This window comes from Medicago sativa, chromosome 3 (genome assembly GCF_051527215.1).
Source record: "Medicago sativa cultivar Bolivia chromosome 3, Bolivia_mono, whole genome shotgun sequence".
Lineage (NCBI taxonomy): Eukaryota > Viridiplantae > Streptophyta > Magnoliopsida > Fabales > Fabaceae > Medicago > Medicago sativa.
In genome coordinates, this window is record NC_140751.1 from 54,520,739 (window position 1) to 54,535,390 (window position 14,652).

The following is a 14,652-nucleotide window of genomic DNA, read 5'->3' on the forward strand; positions in this document are numbered from 1 at the left end:
GATCCACACGGCGGGGAGAACCAAATCTATTTACCTCTTTAGATTAGGTTGTCATCATAATCGAGAAATTGTTCGGGCAGAAGAAAAAGGTATTGTATATGTTCACACTTGTACTGGTTTGAAATTAATTCATGATTTTTGATTACTAAGATCAAAACTTTCTTAATGTTGTCCAGTTAATGAAGAAGGATATTCACTTCCATTTACAAATTTCAAATGTAGTTCATATATAGATACTTGATTCAGATAAAAGCTTTCGTAGTTTACAAGTAATTTCTGCTGATCAAAGCCTTAAAGATAAAAAAATTGGCAGAGAAGCCAATAAAGAAAGATAAATTGTAGAAGATGTAAATCTTGCCTCTAGAATCATAGACAGAGCTGCAATAAATGCTATCGTTGTTGTCGCCACAGCAACAAACAACAAATCCAAACTGGATACCAATGTCTTAGTAAATATCATCACAAATTCTTCTTCGGTGAATTGTTTATTTGTGTTTGCTAAAAACATCAGAAGAGAAGCCATCGAGCAAAAGAAGGCTACTGCATCAAACACCATAAACACAATGAATCTGTTATCTGGCAAGAGTATCGGTATTCCTTTGTCTTGGTTGCTACCCCCAGGTACAGTTATTGCAGCAGCAAAGGTGATTGTCGCAATAAGAGTTGCCACTAACATACAAGTGTTCGATCTATCCTTTATCCATTTCTTCCCTTCTTCAAGCAATGGTTTATGTTCTTCCATGAACACTTGCCGAGCGGTTTTACCATCTTGGTTTTTAACTTGTTTATGGAGAGGGTGATCCAATTTTTCTACTTCCTGTTGGTGATGTATGTAGCTATCTTATCAATAACTTTATACAATTTGGTCAAAATTATACACGGCTTCTTTAACTTAATTCAATTTATGTCAGGTTAATTATTGCTTTATGTATAAAGATGTTTCTTTAACTTAATACACTTTAATCTATGCATGTTAGAAAAAAAAAAATAACATCTTCAATTCATCAAGATAACATCTAAACTACATCGTAGTGATTGTTACGATATCTAATCCAATAAAATTTATATGTTCTTTTTTAGTTTTCATTTATAAGTGTGACCTCGTTTTTGTGGGGTCCAGCCATTGCCACATGTCCAACATACATTTGACAAAATGGAAGGTTGCATGTGATGACAAGTAGCAAGATGCATGGTGTACACATGGTGTAGTGTATGAATGACACATGTTGTGGTGCATGCAAAGGACACTTGGTGTGGTGCACGCATTGCAAAGGACACTTGATGTTTTGCATGAAAGGCAAATGACAAGTGTCTTCATGCATGTAAGGCAACTTTGGCTTGCTCCTCCTATAAATATCACCATGAGCAAGCATTCACAACACACCACAAGAGAAGAACAACAAAGAGCAAGAGAGAAATAGAGTCTTGCTCAAGAGAAAAGTCATCCTCACAGAGAGTTTTTTTGTGAGAGAAATAGTGAGCCAATTTGTGAGAGTGTTCCTTACAAATTGAGAGATATATTGTAGTCAGATCCACCTAAGGGTGAAGTTGTTGTATTCCCATTATCATTATAGTGGAGATTTTAAGAGGCCCTAGGGTCCCGTGGTTTTCTCCCTTTCTCACATTGAGAAGGTTTTCCACGCTAAAATTCTCTGTGTCATTACGCTTATATTTCACGTTTCCGCTGGTGCCTATTTTGAGTTCATGGAGGAGGGAAATCATGCAGGCATTTCCCAACAGTTTTGTCAACGAGGGTCTAACTCTGTTGCTAAGTGGTAAAATATTCTTTATATTTTATTATTCAATGATCATGTATACAAATCTATGAAGCACGGATACAGACATGAACACCATACATGACACAGACACTGACACGCCGACAGGGATAATAATTTGAGAAATTGACAATTCAGTGTAATCATAGGTGTCGGTGTCGGACCCTGACTTGTGTCTGACACTGGGACACACCTAGCCCGAGGAAGGTCGGTGCTTCAAAGATACAAATTTATAATATAAGTGAACAAATAACGAATTTATTTTCAACCGCGTAAACATTTTTAAAGATAATTGACGAAGAAAGTACTTTTTAGATTAAATTAAACATACCTTAAACCACTCTAACTCTCTTTGCATTTGAAATGCTGCACCTGAAATTGATTCTACTTCAGAATAAAACCTTGCTGCCAGATGTGATGTAGTGTTATTTGATTCGTCCAATGCCAAGACTAAAAGCTTGCAAACTATTGGCATTTTGCATAGAAGTCTAAAAACTTTTTCTTGCCTATTCTTGATGGCAATTTGAACCACATTCCCTTCATTTGGAATATGAGTCCAAACCAAATCAGGAAAACAGCGAAAACAAATCCTTAATATTTCAACTATGCCAGATGATGTTGCACTGAAAATAATGTCCGCACTCACAAAAGATTGCGTTAATTGATAGTCATTGATGGTTGAAGCTTGCGAGAAAACAAATTCAGCCAATCTCACAGCAGATACCTGTCTTAACTTTGTATCTCTAACTACCTTAATGCAAGGAACTGCAAATGAAATTGTCCACTTTATATAAAAAAGTTTAAAAAGAAATAAGAGTTAAGAGAATGATACATGTAGAGAATATATGTGATGATCTTCCATGCAAAGATGACATACCAAGAGTTTGAAGTGCATTCCATATGATATTTACAAAATAAGACTGATTGGGAGATAAATATTCAAGTTCCACAGGAACACCTGATATAGTTTAAGAAATGTTAAATTTTAGTACAATCAAGTATTTTGTACCTGAAAAAAATTATGCTTAAAAGAAGTACTTACACTGGTAAATGAATTTTTTCCAAAGGACATACTCTTTTCCACTTGGAAAGTGTGATGGCAATTTTGACAGAACATTAATTATTATACTTCCATTAGAATCAGAAATTGTGGCCAAGTTAGGGTAGCGCTGCAGAAGATGCATGGTGATATCTATGCATGGAAGATTCAAAAAGGATATATACATATGAGTAATTGTATTTTATATTCTTGGTTATTAAAGCAGCACAATAATTCTTAAGATGTAATAAATTACACAAATTTGTTATACTTTGGATATTTTACCAGTGTTAAAATATATCAAGTTGATAAAAAAACATAAGAAAAGTTGGTAGTGTAATTAATGTGTAGATTTGTGTAAAACTATTGTTTTACTGTTCTTTGTACAAATGTAATTAATTATGACTTTCCGCTAATTACTACTATCAATGCTAATAAAGCAAGAATTTAATCGAGGTTTGGCTGATCGTCCGCAACTGTCATTCCCTTTTCTTCAAGCGATTGACGTTGAGGAAGGAACCGGCCTGTCTCTCATCTGTGGATTCCCTAACTTCTCCAGTAGAGAGTTAGGTACGATTTTTTTTTTTTTAGGGTTTTTTGAGCTACACTAAAAAATAATACATAAAAAATAGATAAAGGCAAAAAGGTAAAGGGAAGAAAATAGTGAAATAAGCTTGATTGATCGATTGATTGAGTGTCTCTAATTGCAATGTATGAACTAAGTAGTTATAACAAAAACTATGCCTATTAGCCAAGCGATGTGGCCTATAGTGATGAGCCTTTGCTCGGTTAATTTTGTGGGTAGTGTGTGAGTTTCCCGTATTAGGGGATCGCCGCTCTTTGGCTCAGACTCTCCTCCACTATAAAATAATTCGTCCGCAGCTCCATCACAAATGTGCTTGTCCCCTTAACTCTATTCTTTTAATGGTGCTACATAGAACATGGGTTTTTTGTGTCATTGTCCATTCTGACTTGGTCTTGGTTCAGTTTGGAGACTTTGCGACACACGCACTCAGTCTGTGGACTATAGAGAAAGAATCAACTTCCCTCGGCTGTCAGTAGCCTAACTTCCCTTTGGTTGGGAGATTTCCTTGCCTGAAATTCAATCTCCTATTTACCTATATGAGCTAACATGATTTATATTTTAGGTGTAAACAACTAATAAGGGTATATCTAAAGGAAATAAACAACACTAAATCCTTGAAGATAAATTGTAGCCTATGCTACTATCATTTCTTGACTAGAATAATGTTGTCAACAATAGTGTCTATCACACTATTCGTAGGTAAAGCTTTGAAGACAAAAGCATTATAAACTTCATAACTCATTCTGTTTCATGAATCAGGATGGAAAAGACTTGCAGCATTTACACATTCAGCAAATAATTTTAATTACCATGAAATCCGGCAGCAGTGAGCGAAGCAACAAGTTGACTAGCAGAGGGACCAGAGAATGGACAGCCAGGTCTCTCATCTGAAGTATTCATTAAAAGATACGAAACCATCTCTTTACATCTTGAAGAAGTAAGACTATAGATGAGTGGTGTGAATCCTTTAGAATCAGTAAATTGTGTAAGAGAAGGATTTGTATCCACCAATGCTTTTGCAGAATTTACGCTTTCGCCCATTGCAACATAGTGAAGGCAAGTACAACCCATCAAGTCTAATTCTGTAAGCATATATGCAGGCATATGTTGTATTAACTTCTGCACAAGTTTCCACTGAGCTCCTACAGCTGCAACATGAAGTACAGTTCTACCAAGTACCGTAACCTTCGCTGTCAATGCACTCGGATCGTTATCAAGAAAAGCCTTTGTAGATTTCCAGTCACCTTTTAGTATTGCTAAGTGAAGGGGTTGGTAGTAACTCTGGTTAAATCCTCTTGCTTTTGGAAATGATAGTACGCCAACATGAGTTTTAATAAAAGGAGGAAAATATAATTAACTACATACAACATTTTAATCATAACTACTTCTAAATTTATAAAGAGCAGTGCTATTTAACGGAGATATTGTCCCGTAATCATCCCGAAACACAATTAACCAATTAAAACTCTTCATGGGCGGAAAACAAGGACGTGGTGGGGGGGTGGGGTATGGTTTTTATGAATATGTCAAGTGATCAGAGTCGTGAATTTGTGGCTATGATATTTTTCGGGACGTATAGCATTTTCCATTTATAAAAAGGTATTATATGTTTTTCAAGTGATTGCAAAATATAGAAACATTTGTCCGTGTCAAGTATCCATACAAAGTTATATGAATAGAAATCTTTGAAGATATATATGAATAGAAAACTTAGAAATAGAAGTATTCAGCTTTCCAAATAAGGAGATTACTTTCTTTTTATTTTTTTGAATAGCCAATATATTAAAGCAAACAGCCCCCCATGAGAAAAGGGAACTGCTGCCACAGAACAGAAAAATACAAACCCCCGCGCAAGGCTAAAGGGAGAGATACCAAGCTGCTAAAAAACAGACCCAGAAATCCTCCTAGCCCAGCCATCAGGACACAACAGGAATGGAGTGAATTCAAAACCCCTTCACAACCTAACGACAAAAACAAAAGCAGCTGCTCACAGACCAATCAGCAGCTAACAGAGAATCAAAAACTCACCCCAACCATGAAACAACCCTTCACAAACTATCTCATTAAACATTCACGAGGATTCCAACACCATTTGTAATACAAACTCGTTCTGATATTTAATCTACTCAAGCTCCACACCCAAGAAATTACCTTGATATTCTCCACCACCTCATCAACCTCGTCCCATTGTTGAAAATCACATCGTTTCTCTCCTTCCAAATCTCCCACAAAGAAGCATGCCAAATTAACCAAAAACCATGTCTTAGTTTCTTGGAAGACACTTCTTTCGACCAACACTCCTAAATGAACAAAAAGATTATTAGGGATTATGAAATTAACATTCTTCCAACACATTAAGATCTTTCAAACCCTTTGAATCACCTCACAATGCAAGAAAAGATGAGTCTCCATTTCCTCCATTTCCTCGTTGCAATCCGGTTGAGAAGAGTAGCCCAAACAAATGCCAAAACTTGTGGGAGCCCGACTCTTCCATAGGTAGCCAAACACCAACTCTTCACTCATAGTCACCTCCCCTTCTAACAACCACAACCCCTCAAGCATCTTGTAACAAGAGATGACCGAAAAAGCACCATCTTCACTCGGAATCCAACTCCACGCATCCCTCCCCTCAACTAAAGACACCTCCTCCAACAAACCCTTCTAATCTCGAAGGATACCACTTTCCCACTCAAAAATACCTCTAAGCCAAGTAAACCCCCAACTCCTCACCACCCCACTACCATTCCACAATTCTCCCACCTTAATGTTCTTTTGAGTCGAAATTGCAAAAAGTCTCGGGAAACAATCACAAAGAACACCCGTCGTCAACCATCTGTCCTTCCAAAAACTAGTATCCATTCCATTTCCTATCTTTTTCACCATCTCTGTTTTGAACCAATCCACCCCCCCATCCCTTTCCAAAGCCATCACATCCTTCCACCAATTAGTGGCAAAAGTAGGCCACATCTCATTACTCCTCTCCCCCAACCAACCCACTCTCTCCCAATACTTATCCTCAAACACCTTCTTCCACAAAGCTCCCCTCTCATTAAGAAACCTCGATATCCACTTAGCAAGAAGACTAAGGTTAACAAGCTTAATATCCCTCACCCCCAAACCACCTTTACTTCTCGGTTGACAAACCATGTTCCACTTCACCCAACATACTCTCCTACTACCCATCGCCCCTCCCCAAAGAAAATTTCTTTGAAGAGCCACCACCGCCTTAACCACCGTTGTCTGCATTTTGAATAAAGAGAGATAAAAAATAGGAATAGAGTTAAGCAAAGAATTTAGAAGGACAATGCGGCCTCCCAAACTAATATACCTATTTCCCAATGACAAAAGCCTTCTCCTTAATTGCTCCACCAACGGTTCCCAAGTATACACTTTCATAGGATTCGCACCCACCGGAAGGCCCAAATACATAAACGGCACCACATTGTCCACAATTCATAAAAGTACACGCCATATCCATAAACTCCGTATCAACATTCACACCAATCAAGCAACTCCTAAAAAAATTCACTTTTAAACCCGAAACCATCTCAAACCCCCTCAACAATGCTTTGAAAGTCCAAAGATGTCCACACTCGCCTCTCCAATACAAATTGTATCATCCGCATATTGAAGATGTGAGAGCGTTACACCACCGCTCACCAACATAAAACCTTTGAACAAATTCCTTTCCACCGCGTTCCTCATCAACCCACTAAATCCTTCCACCACTAAGAGAAATAAAAAAGGGGCTAGCAGATCCCCTTGTTTCAAACCTCTTTGAATATTAATTTCCTCTGTTGGGCTCCCATTAATTAAAATAGACATGCTTCCACTAAAGACACACACCTTCATCCAAGACCGCCATTTACTACAAAAACCACACCTCATCGACATATAGTCCAAAAAAACCCCAATCCACCGAGTCATATGCCTTTTCAAAATCCAACTTTAGAATAAGGCACTCACGTTTCCATTTTTTAGCAAGATCCACCACCTCATTTATAATCAAGTCTCCTTCCGCCAAGTTCCTTCCTTTCATAAACGCGGATTGAGAGGTAGAGATCACCGGATTCATCATTTAGCCAACCTAGCGGCCAACACCTTTGACAACATCTTATATAAACTTCCCAAAAGCAAGATTGGCCAAAACTCCTTTAGAACACGGGGGTTCTTCAACTTTGGGATTAACGTGAAAAAATACAACAACAATCCTCTAGGTAACACGTCATTGCCATGAAATTGATAAAAAAAGATCCTAATTTCATTCTTCACAAGATACCAAAATTCTTTAAAGAAAGCAAAATTAAATCCATACGGACCCGGACTTTTATCCCCCTCACTCTCCTTAACCATATTTTCTATCTCCCCCAAAGAAAATGGGGCTATCAAATTCCTATTACCTTCCTCTGAAATAGACTCAAAATACACATCATCCAACCTTGGCCTCTCCCACTCACTAGACGACACTTGATTTTTGAAATACTCCACGACCGCAACTTTAATTAAAGGAGGAGTTTGCACCCACTCCCCTTCCACCTTGAGCGCCTTGATAACATTAGAAGAGGTTCTAGCCTTGATGCACTTATGGAAAAATTTAGAATTTGTGTCCCACTCCTTAAGCCATTTTGACATAGACCTTTGGAAAATCATAATTTCCTTACTCTTTAATAACCTCCACAATTCCTAAAAAAACCATAACCTAGATTCCACCTCCACATGTGATAATAAGCCCCTTTCACTTTTGTCATCAAGTTTTCCAATATCAAGCTTCAATTTTCCCACTTTCGCATCCATGTTTCCATACTCCACACCATGCCACTCCTTAATAGCAACTTTCAATCCCTTTAATTTAGATTTCAAAACAAATCCCATCCAAACCCCCACCACAATCCTACCCCACACATCCTCCACTACTTTCTTAAACTTACGGTTTTGTAACCAAAAATTATTAAAACAAAACTGTTTTGTACCCCAATTATTTCTCCCCACCTTTAGAACCACCGAACAATGATCCAAAATATCTCTAGGAATCGCCCAAAAACAATACTCCCCCAAAGATTCCTCCATTCTTCCGAAATTGACACTAATTGCTATTTCATTCGGATGATACCAAGTGTAATTCCTGCCTATGAGATTAACATCTTCACGATCCAACTCATCCACAAAATTGTTAAATAAACTTAATTCTAACCTTTGATCGGCCGAAGGAATGACATTCACCCCTCTACTCTCTTCCCTAGCACTAACCGAATTGAAATCTCCAATCACGCACCAAGCTCCGTCACCAAAAAGATGTCTCACTTCCACAAGACTCTCCCACATACTCCTCTTTGACATTAAGTCGCATTTTGAGTAAATATTGATGACAAAGCATTGTTTACTATTAACTCCCCAATCCACACAAACACCAACAAATCCATTCACAAAAAAATAATAGATTACTTTTGCCTCCGACTTCCTCCAAATTGAAAGAATTCCGCCACTATTTCCATAGAAGGAAGAAAATCCCGATCACAATCTCTATTCCCCCATAAACTAAAACACAACTTATCTGTGATCACCTCTAACTTTGTTCTTGGATCACCAAAAAATCAACTTGATGCTCCCTCACAAGCTCCCTCACCTGCTTGCGCTTCACACCACCCCCAAATCTCTAACATTAAATGATAGCACAATCACTGATCAACACCACTCCTCTCCCAAATCACCTTATTAGCGACATCCACCTCTTCCATGTTCACAAGTCTCTTTACTACCTCACCTTCATTCACCATGAAGGTAATACCCGCCTTTTTCTCCAATTCCAAAAGTCTTGACGCATCTAAAAACTTACTCCTTGCCTCCGAACTCCCCGTTAAATGTGATTCCGGTACCGTAGAGCCGATTTCCTGCATGAAAAAATGCATCCCCGACGCCGGAGTTAGGGGGCAATTCGGAGGCACCACCTCCAAATGCCCTCCTCTTAAGGTCACCTCCTCTCCTTCATAACTCTCTACCAACCTATTCTCAACTTGCCCACCCTCCCCCCTTGAAACCGCCAACCTCTCTTTATGCTTCTTCCCTCCTCCTTAACCCTTCCTCCCCCCTCTAACATCATTTAAAATCTCATTCAATTGACGAATTTTGGCTGACCTAATGTTTGGGGACATTTTTTTTTTACCTTTTTTCCCAGTTTTGATATTTGCACCCCTATCTCCCATAGATATAGATTCATTAGATTCAGTAAATTCTGATCAACAGAGGCCCACTTCTATTTTCCCATTCAGCCTGGTCTAGTCTCCTTGCTCCAGACCCGTTCCAGCTAGCAACTGACCCGGTTCCATATGAACCGGACCCGCCTCTTCTCTCTCCATCCTATCTTGTTGACTTGGCACACTCCTCTCCACTTCCCCAACTACCACGCGTCCTCCCCCTGTTGGATCAGCACTAAAATCAACAAACTCCACTACATCCCCTACTACCACCTGTCCACATCCAGCAGGTTCATCCATCAAAACAGCTTTATCTTTCCCCTCCAAAGGTTTTGTCTCCATCTGATCGGTAAACACATCTATAATAGGCTCCAGATGTCCCTTTTGTATTGAATGATCAGAAGAACTTTCATCTAACAAGATAGGACCCTCCTGTACACCAAAAGAAACCTTTTTACACTCCAAAGTGTTCCCTCCAAAGTCAACCAATGCCACCTCATCCCCCTATGCGACCCATCCTATAGAGATTCGTCTTCCCCACTCTTATCAACGTCTTGATCATCACCACCGTTAGAAGACTCGTCAAAAGGAAAAATCTCCCTCCGGCCACCATCCTCCTCCGACCTAGAATGGATATTGTCCCCATCCTCCCTCCTCAAATCCTCCACCTCCCTTAAACCATCCTCTACCACCGTAATATTGAACACTGCTCCCATAACTTCTACCTTGACCCATTCATCTATGAATCCCCACCTATAGGTGGAAATAAGAATTCTAGCCACACCAAAACGATTCCCTTCAGCCGTATCTACATCATAATCAATAAAATCATCAAGCCTTCCCCCTAACTTGTTAAAAAAAGACTCATCCCAAACTTGAAGAGGCACTCCAAACAGCTTCACCCATGTCCTCCTTTTAGAACCAATAAGTTGAGGACACCATTTCTATACTTTCACAAAATTAATAGTCCACCACTCTTTTTTCTCAGACCTGGCTTTTTCAATCACCCCACCTCCTAAGTATATAACAACACAACACATTCTCCCATCTTCATCACCTTGATACCTCTCCAGCCTTTCATGTACAGATGTCGGATCTGCTACAACCTTCTCCACTGTGCCCGCCGGAATCCTCTTACTTGCCTCTTCCCTTGCCATCACATCTTTGAATGATATTCTGGTCATCACCTTCCCTCTAGGACCTTCAACCGCATAAGCTTCTTTCACCGGATCTCGGCTCGTCTTCGGATTCTTCACACCTTCATCTCGCCCAAAACGGGCTAGATTCACCTTAAGCACCTCCTTGCCGCACCTCACGTCTTGCAACCTCCCCTCCATCTCTTCAGCCTTTACCACCTCTTCTAACTTCACAAAGCCAAAACACTTCCCCCATTTGTCCACCTTATTTGGGATGAACACCTCACCAACCCTTCCATACTCAACAAAGATCTTCCACAACACAGCTCTTTTCGTCGTCGCCGAAAAGTTAGTGAAGAAGTAGGAAGTTTTGTCCTTTTCATGGTTTTGAAAGAAATCCCGCTTCTGGAAAGGTTTTTTGTTCCCTCTCTCAGATTCAAACTTTCTTGTGGGCCCACCAAATCCCCAGACCTTCTCTCTCTAGTTTCTCACTCACTCATCTCACCTTTAAATATGAGATTACTTATTATGCTTGAATGCAGTTGTAGGTCCCCCTATTTTGGCAACAACATAATTTCGGTCCTCCTATTTCTAATTGCACAATTTTTGTAAAACTGCAATTTCAGACCCATATTTCTAATTAACCCGATTTTGGCAAAACAACAATTTGGGTCTCCTATCTCATAAATTTTGACCAACCCATAATTTTGACTTGTTAATTTGATGATGTGGCAGTAAAGTGGTTTTGTAGAATGTGGGTCTATAAAATTTGATGTGTTGTAGGTTCAAATACTACAAAGCTTAATCCCACTTTGCTCTTCTAAGATTGACAATGACAATTAAAAAATGGGAATAACAATCAAATCAAAAGTCTTATTTTGATCTTCTATGAATCAGGATTAAAACAACGAAATGGAAGTTAAATAAACAAAAGAGATATAACATGTTACTAAAAAATGGACAAGTGAAAGACTTGTCATATTTATATGTTTATTAATTTTTTTTTTTCATTTCAATCTATTATAAATAGATTTAATTTAGGGAGCCCTTAATATGGACCTCTTTTATTATGGTCCACCCATGGTCCTTACTAATTGACCTACAATAATAGGTATATTTTGTTGCTTTCTGGTTTAAGCTGCACAAATCACTTTTACATTTCCCTTCTATTTCTTTACTCCATTTCACATTTGATATCTTTCTTCCATGGTAGAAGACCTTCGTGGGCCAGCACCCAGAAGAGAAGGTTGCTTTGGTGTCCAATGATGTTCACAGTTGGTTCCTCGCAAGTCTTCTTCCATGCCTATACTTCCTTGAATGCTACATCTTTCTTATCACTATTAGATCAAATTAAGAATTGGGAATGAATTTACTAGGTGTTAATGTAATGATTGATCAAACATGGATGTCTTGGCATTTGAATATGTTGATAAACTTGTCGGAAATGATAACGGCTTCAAGGTGTTAATGTATCCAACGAACACTTTTATTAATGTTGTTGTGTCAACTGTGATTCATTGTTTGTTGTTGTTGTTTTGTTTCGCCAGCCTTTGAAGGATGAAATTGAAGGTGTAGAAAAAAATAGTGAGTTAGATTTGTTGGGAATTGGATTATTCTTTCATTTTACATTCAGCCATGTAAATTTGTTGTTGTGAATTGTGGAATTAAGCGGTAGTGGCAGTGGTTTCCAACACAATACCAGACCCAACAACCTTTACTTTTTTTCTCAATTTACTGTGTAAAGTGAGAAGGAAGAGATCATAAAAAAAATAAAATTGGAAGGAACAAAAACTACCTACTATAGCGGGTCAATTTGTAAGGACCATGGATGGACCCTAATAAAAGAGGTCCATATTAGGGGCTCCTTTTAATTTAATATAATCAATTATTATTAATGATATAAGTAATATCATAATAATATTATTAATGATATTATTAATTAATAATATCACCATAGATTTAATTTAATAATATCACTTTAAAATGGACAAGTGAAGAGCAGGTTTTCCTCTTCGCTGTCTTGCTCGTGGTGCTGGGTGGTTTCTTCTCTGCAGAGGTGTTAACTGCAGAGGTGTTGGGCCTTCGGGTAGTTTTTTTTTGCTGTGGTGTTTGAGTGGTTTAGGAGCTCTTGCTCTTGTAAGCCACTATGTGATGTTTACTGATATGGCTGTTCTTGTATTCTTGTTGAAACAAAAACCATTTTGACAACATCTTGCGTTCGGATCGGTATATTATCAATATATTATGCAATTAAAAAAAATTAAAAAAAAGTGGCAAAATCAAAATTGCAGTTTGGTTAAGATACAGTGACCAAAACTAAGAAAAAATAATAATCATACCGAACTCGGTGACAGCAGCCTTGACATGATCAGAAAATATCAGTGGACTTGACTCTGCATATGCCATTTCTATTGGATAATTAAAAGCTGCTGAAGATCAGGAAAAAATGCACAATCACTCATGTAAAAAAATTGAAATATATACACAAACACTCACTCTGTCACTAATTCTAAAATACTTTTGGAACATTTGTTTGTCGTTTTATATATAAGATTCCTCTATGTTACTCTCTCCGTCCCAATTTAAATGACCTAATTTAAAAATATATACTATTCAATGCTTTGACTGTATTTCACTACTAATATATAAAGACAAAATATAGCATAGTTGTTGGATTCGTCTCGATAAATATTTTTAAAATATCAAATTTTCATAATTTTTTCTAATAGATTATTAAAGAAATTTAAGTTTAAAATTGTGCATTGACATACTTGACAAAGTCAACTAGGTCACATAATATGGGACGGAGTTAGTATTTTCCCTTTTCAAAACCCTCACGCCCGAACACCCAAATAAAGACAAGAGCAAAATAAATTATTTTTAAGATATATTTCAATTTTTTATTCAGTGCCATATACCTTGAAGACGTCAATGAAGATTGATTTGGTTGTTAAGGAGTTGACTCAAACCTCATAAATGTATGGTTTCATATCGTTGCTCTCATGAGAACTTCTTTGACGGATAATATTAAGTTCCTCTATAAAAGCTAGCTCTTTAGTGATCATGTCTACCCTGATCTTAATGAGCCTTCAAAATCTAATTCACCTAAATTTGTTGTTAAAAAAAAATTAACTTATCTCGGAGACACTAATAGTTGTGCACAAATAATGTTGTTATACAGAGAGATGAAGACTTTGTGGTCTTTCTTTGATATTTTTTTTATCAAGTTACCAAAAAATAATATCTCACAAAAAAGTAATTATCTACAATAAAATTATCTACGATACTGCACGATACGTCGATACGGGAAAATTTCAAAAATCAAGATACGATACGGCTGGGATACGTTAATAAAAAAAATTATATAATTAAATGTACAATATAATTATAACCATTTTTTTTAATATGCATATATATTAACAAACACAAGAAACCAGGCTCGTAGCACATTAACATAAATATAAATAATATTGACGATTAAGAGAGTGATGATTAGTCAATTACATACGCAAAATATACCAAAAAGAGCACCATCAGTGCTATACATCAATGCTATACTATATTGATCCAAAAAAGAAGCACTATATCAAAAAAAGAACACATCAGTGCTACTCCCACCGTCCCATAATAATTGAGCCATTTGGAAAAAAATATTGTCCCAGAAAAATTGATCTATTTCACTAATACAATATTAATTACTTTTTTCAATTATAACACTAATTAATAATACTACTTTCACCACTCCCATCTCAATATTATCTACTTTGCATTTATGATAAAGAAGAATGCACCAATAGTTAATAAGGGCACTCAAAACCATTTATCTCTCTCTTTCACTTATACACTTTTTCTTAATAAGTGTGAAATGAGTCAAGGACTCGGTTAAAATGGGACGGAGGGAGTAAGAGTTAACACTAACATGTAA

General features: G+C 37.4%; 1 protein-coding gene across 1 annotated transcript; it reads right to left on the reverse strand.

The window, feature by feature from the left end:
• Positions 1–117: 117 nt before the first annotated feature.
• Positions 118–13,179, reverse strand: LOC146938409 (uncharacterized). The gene is made up of 6 exons (XM_085752375.1): positions 13,067–13,179; positions 4,210–4,698; positions 2,818–2,967; positions 2,653–2,733; positions 2,107–2,540; positions 118–817 (listed from the first exon to the last, which is right to left on the reverse strand). The coding sequence occupies exons 1-6, from the start codon at positions 13,131–13,133 to the stop codon at positions 284–286; spliced, it is 1,755 nt and encodes a 584-aa protein (XP_085608501.1). The 5' UTR covers positions 13,134–13,179; the 3' UTR covers positions 118–283.
• Between the last annotated feature and the right edge of the window lie 1,473 nt (positions 13,180–14,652).

Bases quoted from the DNA above. Each gene is read 5' to 3' on its own strand.
- LOC146938409 (XM_085752375.1), bottom strand. From the start codon at position 13,133: ATGGCATATGCAGAGTCAAGTCCACTGATATTTTCTGATCATGTCAAG. The intron at 2,968-4,209 runs GTAATTAAAATT...TTCCATGCATAG, and splicing joins CACTGCTGCCGGATTTCATG to ATATCACCATGCATCTTCTG. The intron at 818-2,106 runs GTATGTTTAATT...CATCACCAACAG, and splicing joins GAGAGTTAGAGTGGTTTAAG to GAAGTAGAAAAATTGGATCA.